Here is a 20,205-nt window from a genome sequence, read left to right on the forward strand (position 1 = left end):
TCTACAATTCTATGATATGTGCAGGGTAGAACTGGGTTTCTTTCCCCTTATCTACTTCCTTACAAAATTTCAATATGCAAGAGCTGAATTGGCTCCAATGAGGAAACACACTGCTCAGAGTACATAGCATTTTCACTACGAGACTGTTATCAAGCTGAGCTGACCCACCTTATGAGCGCAAGCAAGTTGTCAAACAGTTTCAGGACCTGCACAGAGCAGGGATTACGGTAGATTGGACTGCCATTAGACATGTACCCAACCACAAATCCTCCAGCCTTCGCCTCTTCCAAGGAAGCAGGCCAACGAGCCCGTTTTATAACGCCCAGAATGGTATACACACAAAAGCTTATCTATAGGGAAACAAACAAAGAAGGAAAGATTCAAAGGGTTAAAGAGAAAGAACAACAAGAGGCCGAAGGAGTCACTTTCCTTGGAACTTCTCAATATAGCAACTAGGTAAGACTGCTTTCTGCCTCTATGAAAACCTTGGGCATGGGAGAGGGGAAGGAAATCTGGCCCTTCGGGGCTGCCTACTTGGCCCTCGGGAGCCTCCCCAGACCACAGCTCTCACTGACCCTGTTCAGCATCCTCCTTAAGTGGTTTTGCTTAGTTGGCTATGTGTCACTGAATGCCTTTTGCTTGTCTGAATGGACAATGGAAAGATGCACATGGGGCTGTGTGTATAAAAACCTCTGACAATGGCTTCAATTTATTTATTTGCTTGTTTTATTTCTATACTGCCCTATACCCAAAGGTCTCAAGGAAGGAGATTCCGACTAAACAACAGGAAGAACTTTCTGACAGTAACAGCTGTTAAAACAGTGGAGCAGACGCCCTCGGGACGTTGTGGACTCTCTTTCACTGGAGGTTTTTAAGCAGAGGCTGGATGGCCATCTGTCATGGATGTTCTTGTTGAGATTCCTGCATTGCAGGGAGCTGGACTAGATCACCCTTGGGATCCCTTCCAACTCTACAGTTCTAGGATTCTATGACTTTTATGTAGCTGTACAGCAGAAACCATCTGCTATTTGACTGCTTTTAGTAGTTCAGGATTAAAACAAGAAACAAAACTAGCTGTTGGTTAGGCCATGTCACTTATAAATTCCTTTGTAGGAGGTCCAGCCAAAACAATATAGATAAAAGAGGCAGAAAAAACCCCACTCTAGCTCTCATTCTCGAAAATGTTCCAGATCCCAGATGTTTCAGCTTTTCTTTTTTTCCAGAGATGATATATGCTCAAAAAGTCCTTTATGAAATAGCAAAGACTACGCATCTACTGAGCAAGGAGAAATATTCCAGAAAACAGCTAAATCCCCCTTCTCTAAGGTTCATGCTTAATAACTACTTACTCTAGAACGGTTTAGGCCACAGGGATCTTCCATGGCTGGGTCTGTAAGTTTATTATCAGCACCAACATAGCGGACAAACTCTTCAGGATTCGTCAGGACTCTTAACAGAAAGAGAAAGAGAGGAAGAAGTCAGATTCAGCTTGAGAGCTGTGTAAGATTATGTTGCCAAATCTCATGATCTGGATTGCTGGTGTGATTCTTGTACAGGATATTATTAAATCTTACAGCCTAGCACTGTAATTCCCGCCTGCCCCCACTGTACTACATTAGAGAAAGAACGGAGGAAGTCCTCGCACCTCCTCATTTCTTCAGACAGCCACAAGTTTGTGACAGGAGACATGAGTTCTTCCAAGAAAACCTTCTGCCGTGGGTAGTCCTTAAACTGGTTGCTGACGAGGACTAGGGCTTCCATGAGAGCACACTTCTCCATCTGGGTCAGGAGTAGCTCATTGGAGAGCAGCTGCTTTACATGGTTATACAGCATGTCAAAGTTTGGCTAGAAGAAACAGATTCAAGCAAAGGTCAGTCAACTGACAGAATCACACAAAACTTGACTTCTTGAATACATGTGGAATTCCTTTTTTTTTTTATAAAATTTTTATTGGTTTTACAAAATTTTTAAAACAATACAAACATATAAAGAGACATACAAACACGTATAATTTCATAACCTTTTTTCATGAACCTTGTTTCTCAGACTCCCCCATACCTCCCCCTTTCTGCATCCCAATGTCCAAAGTTTTTTTAGCAACTTCTAAATATTTCTGTCAAGCCTCTGTCCTCTTAATCTTTCCTTCAGTCTAATCTTATATCACTGTAACCCTTTCTTTCTCAAAACCTCAACATTCTAACATTCATCAAGTTTATAGTAATCCTTAAGATAAATTTTAAATTTCTTCCATTCTTCTTCCGCCGTCTCCTTCCCCTGGTCGCGGATTCTGCTACATGTGGAATTCCTACACAGAATATTTGGTGGGAGACTGCTTTTGTTCGAGGCAACGCCATGCATTATTTGATTTAACATTTCTATCCCGCTTTCCCAGCAACAAATGTTCAGCTCAAAGCTGCTCGCAATAATCACAGTAGCATTAAAAATACAACCAACATTGCAATCACTATAATATCAAAAGCAATGGCTATAAATAAAGCAAATAAAGGCAACGAATTGATCAAAACAATTAATACAATTCAATAATGTAATAGTAACTCATTGTATTGCCAGGATACTTCCTAATCACATGGAACCTTATTCCAGAACAAAAAATGGATTAGCTGTGCCAGGGATGCTAACTTGAATAAAATACTGGGAAGGGGGCACATACTATTTGAATGGCAATGCCCATCAATTTGGGGGGAACGGCTCCCTCTAATATTTTATGGGGGGAAGGGATCTTGGCCCCTAGGAGTTGGCTCCTTTGAGCTGTACCCTGTTGGTTATGGCATCTGCAGAAACCACAGCATCTCCAGCACCAAACAGTTAACATATGGAAAAAAACAATTAGGTTTCCCAGATGCATATGCACTGGTGCCTAAAAATACGTGTACTATTGTGAATGGGATGTTTACACATTTGCTATGGAAACCACCCAGTATTTTTCACCTCACTATGTGTGAAGCTGTATTCAGTTGCTGCTTTAGGTTCTTAGCTCTTGTAACCACATGCTGAATCTTATATATACTCCACCCCTATGTTTTCCAGCCTCTACCACAAGGACTTCTCTCTTCTGTGACTAATAATAATATTAATGTATACTCTGCCAATCTTGCTGGGTTCCCCCAGCCACTCTAGGCACCTTCCAGCATTTATAAAAACACAGTAAAACGTCAAATATAAAAAGCTTCCCGATACAGGGATGCCTTCAGATGTCTTCTAAAGGTCTGTAGTTCTTTATCTCCTTGAGATTGGATGGGAGGGCAATCCACAGGGAGGACGCCACTGCTGAGAAGGCCCTTGTGGTTGAAACAATCAAGATTGACTACCAAACACTAACAACCACACATAGAACAAACACAGGAGCTTTAAACCACAAGGGGAATAACGAAAGCATACACACACACACACACACACACCCTCCGCTCCGGCCCACAACACACACCAAGTAGCTCCATGACATATAGAAAATTCAATAAAGTACCAGGACAAGCTGAGGGTAATCCCGGCACATCTTGATTATTGAGGAACAGGCATGCCTTCTCACATTCTTCACTGCACGGGTCCTTGGGGCCTAGGAGAATCAGTCAATAAAGCTTGAGGATTGCATTTGGCTCTGTAAATTTTAACAGAATCAGCTGTTGGTCATACTTAGAACCACAGAGTTGGAAGGGACCGCAGGGGTCATCTAGCCCAACCCCATGCAATACAGCATGATCAGTAGCTTTTTTGTAGGTATTAAACAAAAAATTACCACCCCAGGTCAAAAGCCCTCTTAAAACAGGAGCGTTTTCAGCACCTGTCAAAAGGACAGTCAAAACTCAACACAACAAGCCACCCTGGGCAGGCTAAAGGCACAGGCTCCCCATCGCAAGACCACCTGACTTTCTAATGCTGACTGAACCCGTAACAGCAAGCCTCTGGTGACCATAAATCCCAAGGTGTGGGAGAGGTATGCAGGAACATCTGCACAATATTTTCTGCTTTGGCTAGTTACAAGGAGGGATAGAGAGTTGCACAGCACTGAAATCTCACCCTTCCCCACCCCTGGGTAACTGGAAATGTTGCTCAGTCACCATTCTGCTGCTGATATTTTATTTGGCTTTGCTGACCCATTCATTTTCAAACCTACCTTTACAGTCATATGGGCTGAAGACTTAGACTTGCTTTTTTTTTTTTTTAGTGAAAGCTGATATTCTAAGGAAACCGAATTCTGTACCTAATGTAAGATTCTGTAACACTTGCTCAGAATTGTGGAATGCACAACCTTTTGTTATGGTTCTCCACCCCCCCCCCAATAACACTGTTTAAATGCTTCATATAAGCATTGCTTACGTGGCATGGATGCAGTTGCTTATCAATCACATCCATGTCAACTGCATCCATAGAGAACTAGTGAAAGACGTGTGTGGTCAGTACTGAAATGTACTTCCCCCAAGGGTCCCGTGAAAGAACTGGTATCCAAGAATTTATATATAGAATTTTAGTCTATAGTGCCATTATTGCATATAAGCATGCTACTTTGCTATGTGGAAGTTTAATCCATGCACCTATACATTGTACAGTATGGCCAAAATTATCTTACCTTACTTTCTTCTACAACTTCAAAGGTAACAGAGGCAAAGAGCTATGGGAACAAGAACAAAAGCCACTTATCAATGGTTCATGCTTTTGAATGTGCTGCATACCAGTCACTAGTCTATGAATAGCTGTTCCAAGTCCACGAAAATGTCTTTATCAGAGAAAAGTTTTTTATTTTCTATTTCAACACAAGACGAGGATTCCATCAGGTAGGAGGAGGTATCCCTTAATAGTGACAAGACCAGCACTGTGTTCAGATCTTAAACATATTTTACCCAGGGAATTAAGTGTATCACAGTTCTTCAGTGTTCTCCATTTTGAGAACTGAGGGGTCACCTGTAAGCATGAAGGTAGACTAGCAGTAGTACAGAATCAAGTACCAAACCTCACCAGGTACTAGAAGCAACACAATCTCCCCTTGAACTTCTAGTATTTAAAAGAAACAACCATATATTTTTTAAGTATGTCTCTGCAATGTACATATACATATACACATATAAATAGATGTAAACACACACACATATGTACATATACATATATACATACATACATACGTATATCTGATACACACATGCACAAACTTTAAAATTCAGCCACATTATGGGGGGGGGTGTTCTTTAGTCCACCAGAAAAACTTGGCATGCTGGATATGGGTCACCCCAACAACAAAAAATGTCCCTCCTAGGGCATCCGTTCTCTAGAATGATCAGAGAAAAATGTTTAGCCTCCCTAGATCTATCCTATGAAATGTTTACAGGTAAGGATCTACACGGTATCACTTTTAAAAGCCTCATCATATTAACAGGATAAAAAAACAGGGCTTGCCTTTGAAAGAACATCTGGCAGGTATTCTGGCCTGTAAGTGACAAATGGAAAGAGTGCCGAAACATTAGAAAGGACACAGGACAGGATGAGAGGATCCTTTGTTTCATAGCTGAGGACAAGTTGTAGCAGTTCTATGCCATCGGATACTGGGATGTCCTAGGAGAAAGCATAACAAATTAACACAAAGGTATTTCAAGCCATGAGTGGGAGTTAAAAATGACTAGCCAATGATGTGATAGAAGTTCGAACCAGTGGTTGTCTAGGCTCATTATAAACAGAGAACTTTATCATTTCCTTTTCTGTAGAGCTTTTGGCGACATACTTGCACAAAGTCAAAAGCATTTAGCAATATCAGCAGAGCTACTGGCATACTGAATCGTTTATAGTCTCTTGTTCAACTTTTAGCATCACAGTAGAGAGCGAGTCTCATGGATTCACTATTTGTGATCTGTGCATGTTCTAATACAGGATCTACCTCCATCTGAGCACTTTCCAGAATAGCAAAGACACATTTTGAGAAGAATTACTTCACCCAGTCAGACAGAAGTCACAATCACAAAACATCAACATTGTGATGACTGCATTTGAAATTAGTGACACGTGTTCCTGCTCGTTTTTAAACTGGCTGCAGAACTGCCCATCACCAAGTTCAATTCACACACTCTATTGATAATGTATGAATATTCTGCAACATTTGATCCCACAAAAGCAGCTCCAACAGAAGGGGATGTGGGAATGGAAATATTCATCTGAGGCAGAACTTCCATCCAATTTCAGAGGCAGAGGAACCAAAACATAGGCACGGGGGAGAAGTTTCGTAGCGGCAACCACGCTGCAAAAGCATTGTGTGAATTAAGTCTTAGTTTTATTGTTCAAGTTCTACTGCTGGAAGCCTTTAAGTATGGCAAAATAAATGTCAGGAAAAATGTAACCACAAAATTATACATTTATTACATTTACATTCTACCTTTCCTCCAAAGACCTCAAGGTGGCATACATGGTTCTCCCCACTTTCCACATACAGTGGTACCTTGGTTCTTGAACTTAATCTGTTCCTGGAGTCCATTTGACTTCCAAAACGTTTGAAAACCAAGGTGTGGCTTCCAATTGGCTGCAGGGGCTTCCTGCACTCAAGCGGAAGCAGCGTTGGACATTCGGCTTCCGAAAAACGTTCGCAAACCGGAACACTTACTTCCGGATTTGCAGTGTTCGGGAGCCAATTTGTTCGACAACTAAGCCATTCGAGAGCCAAGGTACCACTGTATTTTATCCTTGCAACAATCCTGTGAAGTAGGTCAATCTGAGACAGTCTGACATTCTAACCCAAGGGTGTGGCAAGTCACACTGGTGTGGCAGGAGATGATGGCAAGTGTGGCGGAAAGATTCAAGGGCAATCAAAGAAACATTTAAAAGTCTTATGTAGCTGCATTGTTGTATGTTTTCTGGATGTCTCATGATTATGTTATAAAGTAGTTCTGCTCTATGTTATAAATCAAGTGCTGCTAGGAGTTGCTTCTTTTTCTTTTCCAATATACCAGTATTTCTTATTAATAAAAGAGTTGATGTGGTGCCAGCAATTTTTTATTCTGAAAGTGTGGCCCAGAGGAAAAAGTTTGAGAACCACTGTTCTAACCACTACATCACATTGGCTCTTTTGCTCTTCATAAAAATAGCAGAGCTTGAAAGACTTCTTTAAGCTAGTATTTTCCAAATAATATGTGCTACTGTAAATGTAATATAATGTGGTCAAGTTAGCATCCCCACTCTATGCTCTTCAAGAGACACTGTTGTCACAGCAAGCCAGCCGAGGCAGGAAAAAATGAAACATCAAGACTACATACGTCCTTTTCCATGAACCGGAACATCGGGCTAACGACACTCTCCAAGAAAAAGGTCATAGCATCCCATTGCACAAAAGAAACTGAAAAGATGGAGCAGAGGCCTTCACCAGTTTTAGCTATAAGAGGAAGAAAAAGGAAAGCATTAGAACACTTCCAGATTTGTAGCATTGTAGGCCCCTATCTTTGGACAAGAATTTTCTTTCCTACACCAGTGTAAAAAGTTCTCAAAAAGTCTTGCCCTATGAACCCCCCCTCCCCAATCCAGTTGTTTGGTAGCCTCTTTACAAGCTGTTTTTACTAAAAAATGAGCCTAATAATGTAAGAGTAGGGTTTGCATTTCAACCAATATCAGGTACTAACCCCTTGCCCTCCAGTTGGAAGGCCTAGGCTGGAAAAAATAATGAGGAATTGTTTGGGTGAGGAAAAGGTAAAGCAAAATGTCCACCACTGCTCGAGACCAAGCCTACTTCCCCTCCCATTAAGGAAACTTACAGTTCACGGGTCCAATATCAACCGGAGTGGACAGCTGATATTTCAGCCATTCTCCAGCCATCTGGAAGCCAGTTCGAGGGTCCAAGCGACATGCCATCCTTATCACCTCTCCCTGTTGTGAACGGAAAGCTGCCAAGGAAATTACACATGAAAGGCTTGGTTTCAAAATGCTTTTAAATTAGAGGGGTGCCTACTGCTACAGCTCAAATGATATAGTCATGTAAAAGGCAGAAGTAATCACCACAAGGAGTGTCCAGGTGGCAGCTGCTTCTGCTTGCTCACTTCAACAATTGAACATTAAGTCAGATGAAGGAAGATTTGGGATGCAGACACTTGAAGGAAGCATACAATCAGGGCATGAAGGCAATAGATTGTGCTCCGGCAACTAGGATCCAGAGGCATATTGCTTCTGAACCCAGAGGGCCCACTTATCTACCATGGCTAATAATTGTTGATATACTTTCATGAAACTGTTTAGATTGAAGGCATGTGGGGACCTTTCACACTGAAGCATCTCCTTCTGCTCTCAAATGGCCCATTCTGAGATTCTGTTAATGCCATTCAAACTGAAGAGCATAGGGGGAAACTTCCAAGTTATCCTCCAAAGCGATGGGTTTTACTAGAACAAAGGTAACTTACAGTTGAAGAAGCAATTAAAGTCTTCATCACTGTCAAAGTCGAAGTGAGAGTATTTACAACTGGGGCTGTCTGTCTTGGAAGGAAACCCCACCTGCAAAAAGAAGGGATGTCAGATTCAAGAGATTGAGTGGGAAAATAGTAATTTCACAGAACTCTCCCACTGGCAGAATTCTCATGTGTGTTGCAGCAAAACATTTTCAAGAACTCAGCTTGTTGAGCCACACAAATTTCAACTAGGATATAACTATGCAAGTGGCCTTAAGGTATCTACTTATGTTTTCAATCTAGAATAAGTTTATGCAGCAAGACTTCTAGGGGGCTGTCATTTCAGAATAAAAAAGCATGGAGGGGGGAATAGGTTGTCCCTTTGGGACATGATCTGCACTAACCGAAAGGGGGGATAAATTGTTATTCTTCTGTCTTCTGGCTGAATCAAAATACCCAATGAAGGGAGATAATGGGAGAGACCTCCACTGGCATACCAGCAGCCTTCCAACTATTCCTCAAGATTGCCGCTCCACACTTGGAAAACCAAAGGTCTTAAGAACACTGTAGAATTAAAGACTTTCATGGCACCATACCTTCACAAGATTAGTCATACATGCTCGCAGGTATTTTGGAATCATAGCCAACAACAGAGGATCACGTGACAGGACTTCGTGCCGAAAAAGAGCTCCCCATGTGATCTGGGTGGAAGAGCGTAGGAACTAGGGGAAAAACAAGGAATCAATCTATCAAGCTAGTAATCTCCAACTGTAATGCTCAAATGACAATAGTGATCCACATGGATCCTCTCAAGCTTAGGCACTGGTAAATACTCCCAAGCTCAGCTGAAGCCAAGCAGCAATTACTTCCAACAAACACATGCCAAAACAACTGAAACCTTTGTTCAACACACACACACACACACACCACCGTTTGCTACTGCAAGCTGGATCTTCATGAATGCTGGACGGCAGGAAAGAGCATGCCGCATCACTTGACAGAGTTTCAGAGAAGGATACAAGTATGCAATAGTTACTATCCTGAGTTACATAAACAGACCAAATCAGAACTGAGAACGAAGTGTTTAAGGTTAAGCACCATGCTGCTGACAACAAAGCCTTTCTTCCATTGAGAAAGGCACCTAAAACATTTTCAATACACAGGCACAGAGCACAAATGGCTGTTTTTATACACAAGAGGTTGGAAAACCTTCCCCTTTACCTACCTGGCTGGGGTGGGTTGTGAAAGCTAGAAATGACTCGAGGTATTTTCCAAGGTTGACAGGTGTTTCCACATCTGAATCAGAGCCCTGTTGAGAGGGGAGGCAAACTTCAAAGGTGGATTCAGATGACAAGCTGCCACATGGCAGCTGCAGAAAAACTAGTATGGCATAGTGCAGAGCTTTCCACACTTTTCATGTTGGTGACACACTTTTCAGACACGCATCATTTTGCAACACAGTAATTCAGTTTTACTATTAAACCGGAGGTTAAACTTGTCAGTTGGCATTTCTTAGTACAGAAAGTGTTCATCTGATGTGTAGAGATCTTTCTTATTCTAATTTATTCAAGAGGGTCCTGGAAGCTTTTCTGTGTGAAAGAAACAAGCAGAAGGTTCATGATGTTTCGCTTATTCCTTCAGAGAAGCTGAGTACAGCTGGCTTAAACTGGTTCTGTTATCTTTTCTGTCAAGGTCATGATGACTATAATAGTAAGGCCAGAAGGAGCCTGGATCTCTCTTTTTGTCTCTCTTTCCTTCTGGTGTGGTGTTCGGTATATAGTGTTAAGGTTTAGACTTATTGTAAGTTATTATACATTTAAGTCAAATCTGCTGCAACTGGACTTCTTATGGACAGTGCCAATCCCCAATGTATTCGATTTGTGACCATTATGCTTATTTACCTTCAGTAGCAGTAAAGCTCTGCTGCATGAAATACAATTGCCTCTGGTCTATTTTTTGAGAATCCTGCAATGTGTTTAAGTTTTTACTCTGCTAACTATATGTTGGAGTTCTGCTCTGGATCAATCCTGAGTAGAATTCCATGATAAAACTAACCCCTTTCCAGCCCCGGGAGGAGCACAGGAAGTGTTCATGTGACACAGCTACACACTGCAGCCAACACACTAATGTGTCACGACACACAATTTGGAAAGCTCTGGTGTAGCGGTTGGCATGTCAAACTAGGACCTGGGAGAACAGGGTTCAAATTTCCACTCAGCTCTGAAGTGCACTGGAAAGAGATGGGAACTGTATAGAGCAGTTCAACCTGGGGCATGAGATTATGTAACAGCCACTGAATAACAGTCTTGGAAAACTGCTTTGTGATGGAAAACTCACCACCAATGCATACAGCTGACTACCCAAAGAACACAAGACTTGGCAAAGTCTCTTTAAGAAAACATAGTGCTTCTCTACTAGGCCTTCACCATCTGCTGTCCTGAAAAGTACAAATAAAGCAGAAGTCATGTATCACTATGAAATACTGTAAACATCAGTTTACGGATTTAACTTAAGTAGTATGAAACTTTAACAAGAAAACTTACTGGATTAAGTACCACATGTATCAACTCTATTGTGTCTATCAATAGGACACGAAGGAGAACACTAGAAGCAAAGAACTATCTTAACTGAACTGTTTTATAGCACCAGGTCTTCTGACAATACAACATGCTTCAGGAGGTAAGGTGTGGCCATTACTACACCAAAAAAGAATGGGCGGAAATCGTCACAAAGTAATTTTATCACATCAATTTTCAGTACCTGTGCATGGCGAAAGAAACACCTAGCATCCAGTGGCCTAGTCTGATGTGGAAAATGCCAACTCACATCATTCTAACAAAATCACCTTGAGATCAAAGGCAACATGTGACTACATCTCAAGTGGTGACTGCTGTGGGCGATATCCAAAAGTGATGTCCTGCTTAAGCAATGGGCTCTGCTTGTGTAAAATGGGACTTCTCCTTCCTCTCATTTGCACTGCAGCCTCCTCAGCACACCCAAAATCCACCTGAGGGTTTGGGGGCACTCTCTATCAATCTGGACTTGTGGATCATGGCTGGAATAGGAGGCATTCTATGGTGTGCTCCTGGTACCTTCGTCCAACTCTTGAGCCACTGGCTAAGATTTATGAGCTCCACAATCTATTTTGTGCCAAAACTAAGAGCAGCTTCTTTCCCTTGGGAAGTCATCATGCGCTCACAGAAGCGGATATTACTCACTGGGCGGCAGAGAAGATGTAGTGCATGGCAACATCCCCAAACAAAACCATCAAGGGCTTGCGATCATCCAGTTTCCCCTGAGCAGAAAACAAAGGAGATCTTTGTCACAACATACGAAATTAGCTCTTCAGCATCAACTAGCAGCTGCCAGTTCATTAGTTACCACTTATACTACATGTCAGCTTTCTTTACAGATGTGACCAATAGAAACCACAAATGCTGCTACAGGTTAACGTGTGATAGGAAATGGAACAGTAACTCATCCAGTGCTCAAAGGGCAGACGACAGCTATCATACTGCAGAATTCATTCTCCCTGAATAACATGTCCCTCAAATCAAAGAGGGATAATTACAATTTTTTTGCTCTATAAGACTCACTTTTTCCCTCCTAAGAAGTAAGGGGAAATGTGTGTGCATCTTATGGAGCGAATGCAGGCTGTGCAGCTATCACAGAAGCCAGAACACAGAAGCCAGATTGCTGCTTTCACTGCGAAGCGATCCCTCTTGCTGTTCTGGCTTCTGAGATTCAGAATATTTTTTTTCTTGTTTTCCTCCTCCAAAAACTAGGTGCGTCTTGTGGTCTGGTGCGTCTTATAGAGCGAAAAATATGGTAATTGCAGTGCAGAACAGGACAGGACAAAATCCTCAGTAGACAAGATATAACTTTGTGGCCTTACCCTACTCATTCCTGGATTATATCCATAAATATATTCATACCAAAACAACAACACCTCGAAGGGGACAGAAAAGAGAAACTCACTTTTCTGCTGACCACGATCAAGAGACACTCTGCTGCTCCCACTTGAAGTTCTGGCTCATTCAAGAGCAGACATAGCATCTCTAGCAGCTTGCAGTTATCTGCTGTGATGTGGCTCATAGCCACCCAGTCAATGTAGCCGGCCAGAGTATTGAGTGCTGCTATCCCTACTCGACAACTTGCTTGTGCCTGTGAACAGAAAGTAATTGAGAGGTTATAAACAGTCAATACTGGATTCTGCAATCTACTTCACACAGTCCCAAAAGAACAATAATACTTTGGCATCACTGACAGCAGATCCTATGGAAAGGTGAAAATAAACAGCTTTTTGGGTTTTTTTACTAAGTTTTGGTTCTGATGCAAGTCATTAAGTACTATGAGAAACTTATTTCTCCTATGGATAAGGAGGAACTAAGTAGAAATAAAGTTGACGCAGCTCTACGAAAGTTTCCCAGCATGCTTGTGAAAGTTAGTTTGGAAAAATCGGTTTAGGATGAATGGGTTCTCCTTCTACCTCTGTCATTACTCTCTCCCCAAATAAAATGAGCAGTTTCTCCATATTCTTCACAATTACTCCATCAAAGGTAACTGCTAACTTATATGGGACAACCACAGTTCAGCAATAGACTGCTAGCTCAGCACAATGAACAGCAGGGGGAAAAATGTGCCTCTTTGTTCTGGATCCACTTACTTTTGATTCCTGTGTTGCATCCATTTTCTGGAAAGGAGAATAAGGAATGAATGAGCTACTGACATGTACATGGCTTCTCACTACTAATTCCCACCCCATCATTATTATCGTCTATATTCTTCTTAAATGAAACAAGTTGAACAGCCCAACTACTACCACATTTCAAGTTCATTTGTTTCACTTTGAGGGGTAGATCACAAAATCAAGTATATTGCAATAGCCAAGATTAGAGTTTACATATCACCTATTCCACCCTGCAGCATTTAAGCAGCAGCAGGGTTGCTATTGTAGACTGAGGATCTCCAATCCTAACCATGCAATCCTAGTCATGTTGTTTCAGAAGTCCTAATGAATTCAATGGGGCTTGCTCCCAAGTAAGTGGGGTTAGGACTGCATCATAAGCCAAAAGAAAAGAGACTTACCATGCGTCTGTATTTGTTTACATTCTGCTGCAAGGTGTTGAGCAGGAAGCTAAAGATAGTCTCCATGTTCTGGGTGAGAGTTTGCTGGATATCACGGCGTCGCTGGGCTGGCAGAGTCTGGAAGGTCACCACATCTTCTGCCAGTCGTAAAAGTATGAACATCACTAACTCTGTCTGAGTCTCCTAGAGTCCCAAGCAAAACAAAAAACGCAAATAGACAAAATGAATACAGGAATAACCTTGTGATCTTTGAAGAACATATTTGGATAATGCAGGAGGAGTGCTCATATGCATTACGTCTGTATACTTTGATATAATTATATCCTACAAGTTAAACCCAGAAAAGATGCAGCAATTCGGTTGTAAGATGTATTTCATACCCCCTGTTTGGAGAGAGTGTCCAGCTCATTTAACAAATCAGGCCAGTGCTGGGGCCATTCACGCTTGATCATCTCTACTACAATGCGAGAGAGAACATCTTTAATGTGACTTTCTTCTTCTAAAATATTCTGAGTACCCTGTAAATGAAAAATTAAAGTGTTAAAAGACAGAAATTTTAGATAATCCAATACCTAAAGGTAAAGGTAAAGGTAAAGGTACCCCTGCCCGTATGGGCCAGTCTTGACAGACTCTAGGGTTGTGCGCTCATCTCACTCTAGAGGCCAGGAGCCAGCGCTGTCCGCAGACACTTCCGGGTCACGTGGCCAGCGTGACAAGCTGCTTCTGGCAAGCCAGCGCAGCACACGGAACGCCATTTACCTTCCTGCTAGTAAGCGGTCCCTATTTATTTACTTGCACCCGAGGGTGCTTTCGAAACTGCTAGGTTGGCAGGCGCTGGGACCAAGCAACGGGAGCGCACCCCGCCGTGGGGATTCGAACCGCCGACCTTTCGATCGGCAAATCCTAGGCGCTGAGGCTTTAAAAAAAAATAATCATCAAGTGGTCTGTCAAAACTCTCAGCAACTGTCAAGCGGTACATTGGGGAAAGGGAATTTAGGGAATCACTGCTCTATAATGTCAGATAAACTTTTTCTTAGTGGAACTGAGGGCTATATGACTGAATTGTCCCAGGAGGACAACTTAAGTTGCATTCCCCACTTGAAGGTCTCACAAACATGAGCACCCCCTTCCACAGCTGATTTATGGGTTCTCTCTTTCTCACAGGTCAAATACAGCGACACAACTGCAAAGGATAGAATGAACTGAGGTGGTCCCACGTGCCTTAATGGAGACAGCCCCCATGACAGCGGGGGATTATCGGTGAATGAAAAAGAAGGATGAGAGAAGGTAAATCATCCTTGCAACTTCCCCCCAGGGATGGGGGGAATGGGCTTCACTCGCAGTTCATCTCGGTACCCAGCTCTTGCTCCAGCATGGAATGTGGGAGGCAGAGAGGCACAGAGTGCTAAAGCACTTTCCCTGGCAAAAACCCTCCTATGCCGCCATTAAGAAGCAGAGGTTCTCCATTTAATTCGATCCTTAATTGGCTTTGAAGTACTGGCATGTGATGGGAAAAGGTTGCAACAACATACTGCAGAATATACCAGCTACATAGATCAAAAGTTTGAATTGAGATTAAGATTTCTTTGGCGTGAGAGTCAGCTGGGGAGAGGGAAGCCCACAGTTTGTTTATTCTAAGCTTCTTTTATATATTTATGATTTGGCAACCCTCTCTGGAGTATAAGATAAAAAAAATATTTACAAGTGAGGAAGGGGCACTAGAGTAATATTGATATTAACAAGCAAAAATGGAAACTGTATGTGATCTGAAATGAAGAAAGGAGAGGGAGCGGAACCTCAAACTCGCTTCCTTGAAGTACATTCTATTACTAAAAGAAATAACTCAGAAATTTAACTTCATGAACAGCTTGACTCACATTGGATATGAGCTCCATAACGTTGTTCTTCAAAAAGACTTTCTCAAGCCGACCCATATTGTTCCACCGGAACCTGCCCAATAAAACACAGAGGCATCATCTTTACAATACACTGAGAGCATAGCTAACATGGCTAGGGCAAGAGAGAAGTTTGGTTCTCAAATTGTCTCACACTACTCCACTGGAACCTGCCCAATAAAACACACAGTGAAAGCTGAAGTGTGTGGGCCTCTAAGTTTAGAGAAAAAAGATAGGGAGGAGCAGCATGGTAGATGTCTGTAAAACTATGCATAACACGGACAGAAGTGGATCGAGAAAGTATTTTCTCTTTCTCCCTTAACACTTGGATCGGAGGCTACCCAATGACTGGAAGCAGATTCAAACTAGGCACTAAAAGGTAATTCTTCACACAGACAATGCACTTATAGAACAAGATGTGGTGATGCCCCCCAATTTAGATGGCTCTACAAGGGAATTAGACAAATTCATGGAGGAAAGGATTTTCAACGGCTAGCAGCCACAACAGCTAAATAGGACCACCAGGCTAAAAAGCAGTACAGTTGTACCTTGGAAGTCGAACGGAAGTCCGTTCCAGAAGTCCGTTTGACTTCCAAAACGTTTGAAAACCAAATCGCGGCTTCTGATTGGCTGCAGGAAGCTCCTGCAGCCAATCAGAAGCAATGGAAGCCCCGTCAGACTTTCGGATTCCAAAAGAACGTTCACAAACCGGAGCAACCAGTTCTGGGTTTGCGGTGTTCAGGAGCCAAAATGTCAGAGTTCCAGGGCGTTCAGGATCCAAGGTACGACTGTACTGGAAACCAGTTGCTGGGTGGCAACAGTGAGAAAGGGCTACAAGCTCTGCTTGTGGACTTCTCAACAATCATCTGGCTGGCCAATGTTGGAAACAGAACTCTGGACTAGGTGGCCTTTTCATCTGATCCAGAAAGGCTTCTTTTAAAGTCTCTGTCATCAACACAGTCCCCTCTGGAAACAATCAGTCATGAACATTACCTAGCACAGCTAAGAAACTAGGCAGGAGTCAATACTACACACACACACACACACACAGAGAGAGAGAGAGAGAGAGAGAGAGAGAGAGAGAGATAAGGTGGTGTTAGTTTGCTAGAAACAGAAAGGAGGAAGTGGAATCTCTAGACAGCTCAGCAAAGAGAAAAGTGGGATCTCCATACAATGGAGTGATCTCGTTGCTGAACTAACACAAAAAATACTGATTATAAATTCCTTATTCAGCTTGTCACTGGGTTTCCCTTGCTATATATAAACTGTAGAAGTATTAACAACCAGAGATAATTATGGTGACAGGTGCACGCCTGATTTTCTGCTAAAAAGCTCTCAAAAGTTGCAATGCCACACCACTTGCTTTGCATTCACTTCCTTACTTCACCACATGCTCCAGAATCTGAAGACCAAAGTGTCTGACAATAGCAGTCTGTGTTTTCTCGGCCAACTTCAGTCCACAGGGAACACATACTGGGCTCTTTTCTTTAAACTCTTCACAGAACTGAAAAAGAGCAAGAATTTTTTTTTAAGCAAACAAGAACGTTCATATTTAATTATTTATTACATTTATATCCTGCCTTTCCTCCAATGAACTCAGGCATCCCACATGGCTCTTCCCCAACCTTTTAGCCTTACCATAACCCTGTGAAGTAGGTTAGGCAGAGATGCATAACTGAAGGTTTGAACCTGGGTCTCCACAGCTCTAGCCTACCCATTATACCACACTGGCTCAAAAAATATCCGCCCTCCAAGATAATGCAGAGAAAGATGTGTGAGAAGGCCAGTATTGGTTTTCAAATAAACTGTTCCTAGAAAGGAAATCCCCTCACACTTGTTTTGAGAATATAAAGGGCTTGCTAAGGCAACAAAGCATATGGTACTGAAATGTGCACCAACTGTCAAAAATCTGAAGCATATAATGGTTTTGAATGCAACCTTTAGGGTTTATAACCAGTAAAACTGCTGTTCTTCCTACTCCTTTTTTCACCTTCTATTTTAATATGTGAAACACACACACACAAATCTCAGTGGACTCCTCCTTCCCCCATACTTGTGGGGGGGGGTGTTTCCATGTAACAACTGATAAGTTCTGTGCTACATAGACAACTGTGCACACATCAATTGTATCACGCCCACTTCAGCTTTATTTTGCCTGTCTTCTCTCTGATAATTTCATTTATTGTGTCAATTCACAAAGATTGTAACCAAAACCATTCTCCCTTCACCAAGTTAGAGCACTTCTCCTCAATTGTCTATATACATTAATTCGTTGCTTTCTGCATCAACCTCAAGTTGCTAGAGATTACACTAAAGGCTCTCTGCTATTCCCTCATATACGGTAAGTCTCTTATCTCTCTAGTTTCTCTCACTGCTGTTTATGCCTCTTTTATTCTGTTTTCCTACTCCTGTCTTAGCTCATCATTCCACAACCATTATGCCACCAACATCTTTCCCCTCCTGGTTTAACACTCTTTGCAGAAATTCTGCTTCTCTGGGGCTATCCCAGTATCACCTCGAATGAAAATGGAAATGCAACCAATGTTATTCTACTTCATCCGTGGTTGTGTCATCTCCTTTAATTCTGGGAGGGCTCTTCTGTGCACAAAACAGAGAGAACCTATTCAAGTAGAAATACCAGGGAGGTGCAGTGGTTGGACCTAGTGGGTCCCCACTCTGCCACGAAGCTAACTGGGTGATCTTGGCCCGGTCACTACCTCTCAGGCTAACCTACCTCACAGGGTTGTCATCAGGACAAAATGGGGAAGAGGTAAACTATGTACACCACCTTGAACTTCTTGGAGCTTCCTTCCCCAGCACTTCTATTACTGGATAGATTTGGCATACTCAGGAACCAAATGTTTTGTGTCTTTTGTAGGAAATGCATACTTTTTGTGCATTCTGCAATGGGATATAAATGCAATACAGAAACAAAACAAAAAACTGGTGTGACTTTACATGACCTGCATCTGTTGATTTTTAATTTGTCAGCGCAGTTGGGACTCTTGGGTGGGGGAGGGAGTGAGAGAAAGGAGGAGGAAGGTGGCAATCCCAATATAACGATCCCTGCCCCCCCAAAGCATTCTTTCCCCTTTTATATCTGCCTGCTTCTTGGGAGAAAAGCAATGACAAACCTAGACAGCATCTTAAAAAGCAGAGACATCACCTTGCCAACAAAGGTCCGTATAGTTAAAGCTATGGTTTTCCCAGTAGTGATGTATGGAAGTGAAAGCTGGACCATAAAGAAGGCTGATCTCCGAAGAATTGATGCTTTTGAATTATGGTGCTGGAGGAAACTCTTGAGAGTCCCATGGACTGCAAGAAGATCAAACCTATCCATTCTTAAGCAAATCAGCCCTGAGTGCTCACTGGAAGGACAGATCCTGAAGCCGAGGCTCCAATACTTTGGCCACCTCATGAGAAGAGAAGACTCTCTGGAAAAGACCCTGGTGTTGGGAAAGATTGATGGCACAAGGAGAAGGGGGCGGCAGAGGTTGAGATGGTTGGACTGTGTTCTTGAAGCTACAAACATGAGTTTGACCAAGCTGCAGGAGGCAATGGAAGACAGGAGTGCCTGGCGTGCTCTGGTCCATGGGGTCACGAAGAGTCGGACACGACTAAACAACAAAATCTGCCTTGCACTGTCGAGATCGCACCCAGCGGGCACACTCACACATTGCCACACTCCCAGGCTGTAGGAAGCCGGCCATGGGATGCTCAGCCCCCTGCAATGGAGACACCCGGCCACGTGGGCCCCAGGGCGGGTGAGGGGGCAGCATGGCCGTGGAGCGACACCACACTTTGGAGAAGAGAGGCCGAGGCTCCCCACGGCGGGGCAACCCCTTTCGAAAGCGGAGAGGCCTCGGGGGGCAGAAACCGCCGCAGTTTCTGCTTTGCATACGGAAAGCCAACGAGGCACGACCTGCATCCGAAGGAGCAGCGGTGCGAGGGGCGCACGCTGGCGCCGGCCATGTGTCTGCCTGCCACCCATCCCGGCTCCCCTCAGGCAGCCCCCACCCCAAAAACAACCCCGCGCCCGGCCTCAGGGGGCTCTTCGGGAGGCGGAGGCGCGACGGTACCTTGAGGGCCTCCAGGCGGTACCGCTGCGTGGAGGCCGGGTCCATCATCACCGTCACCGCCTTCACGAGCTGCTCGCATAGGGTGCTCACCGGGTCCCACGACATGGCGCTGCGGGGCTGGGGTGGGGGCAGGGGGGAGCGGGGGGAGAGGAAAGCCGCTGTTGCCCCGGGCAACCGGGCTCGGGGAGAGTAAGGGGAGCAACGCTGCGCCGGGTGCGACGGCCAAAGTGGCGCAGTGCGCAGGCGCAGGCGACCCCGGCGACCTTTTTTCGCACACCCTTCTTAAACGCCGACAGTGAATGCGATAGTAGCTCTACGGTCGTCATGTAGAGATAGGAAAGTTTAGAGAGGCTTCGTTGTTTGACGTGGAACTTTCGGGTTGCTTCAGGATCGCTTTTGTAATCTTTTTTTTTTTAACTTTTAGCCCACGCATCTTTCTCATAAAGTAAGACTTGAATTAGAAATAACACCCCTCTCTGCCTCTACTTTTTACTGGAGGGGGGAATACTTTGCCAACCCCGTTCAGCTAACATAATAGATTTCAGCTAGTTTTCTAGTTTTCTTTTCTTCGTAGGGACGAAAGTAACTCTTTCCCTAGAAAGTAACTCTTTCAGCTAGAAAACTAGCTGAAAGAGTTACTTTCGTCCCTACGAAGAAAAGAGAAGTCTAATGAGCCCCGTGAGTTTGCTTTTTGTGTATGTCCGCAGTAAATCTATGCATCAATTGGAAAAAGAATAAGCGGCATTACCCGATTCTGACGTGTAGTGATAGAATTGTAAA

At 43.3% G+C, this 20,205-nt stretch overlaps 1 protein-coding gene across 2 annotated transcripts in view; it reads right to left on the bottom strand.

The window, feature by feature from the left end:
* XPO5 (exportin 5) overlaps positions 1 to 19,721 on the bottom strand; it is a 34,988-nt gene extending 15,267 nt beyond the window's left edge. Inside the window, exons 1-20 of one of the 2 annotated variants that reach the window (XM_083497099.1) lie at positions 19,426 to 19,721; positions 16,729 to 16,850; positions 15,329 to 15,401; positions 13,832 to 13,969; positions 13,452 to 13,634; positions 13,030 to 13,056; positions 12,342 to 12,527; positions 11,582 to 11,658; positions 10,701 to 10,800; positions 9,589 to 9,672; positions 8,960 to 9,085; positions 8,379 to 8,469; positions 7,740 to 7,868; positions 7,248 to 7,363; positions 5,407 to 5,562; positions 4,586 to 4,627; positions 3,485 to 3,574; positions 1,646 to 1,845; positions 1,350 to 1,449; positions 169 to 350 (exon numbers count right to left, since the gene is read on the bottom strand). In XM_083497099.1, the coding sequence (XP_083353225.1) occupies positions 169 to 350; positions 1,350 to 1,449; positions 1,646 to 1,845; positions 3,485 to 3,574; positions 4,586 to 4,627; positions 5,407 to 5,562; positions 7,248 to 7,363; positions 7,740 to 7,868; positions 8,379 to 8,469; positions 8,960 to 9,085; positions 9,589 to 9,672; positions 10,701 to 10,800; positions 11,582 to 11,658; positions 12,342 to 12,527; positions 13,030 to 13,056; positions 13,452 to 13,634; positions 13,832 to 13,969; positions 15,329 to 15,401; positions 16,729 to 16,850; positions 19,426 to 19,530 (2,327 nt within the window). In that variant the 5' untranslated portion in view covers positions 19,531 to 19,721. The remainder of the gene's footprint in view (positions 1 to 168; positions 351 to 1,349; positions 1,450 to 1,645; positions 1,846 to 3,484; positions 3,575 to 4,585; positions 4,628 to 5,406; positions 5,563 to 7,247; positions 7,364 to 7,739; positions 7,869 to 8,378; positions 8,470 to 8,959; positions 9,086 to 9,588; positions 9,673 to 10,700; positions 10,801 to 11,581; positions 11,659 to 12,341; positions 12,528 to 13,029; positions 13,057 to 13,451; positions 13,635 to 13,831; positions 13,970 to 15,328; positions 15,402 to 16,728; positions 16,851 to 19,425) is intronic. The other variant, XM_083497100.1, reaches the window with a different exon arrangement.
* Between the last annotated feature and the right edge of the window lie 484 nt (positions 19,722 to 20,205).

This window comes from Podarcis liolepis, assembly GCF_965112155.1.
Source record: "Podarcis liolepis genome assembly, chromosome: 3".
In the NCBI taxonomy this organism is placed as follows: Eukaryota; Metazoa; Chordata; class Lepidosauria; order Squamata; family Lacertidae; genus Podarcis; species Podarcis liolepis.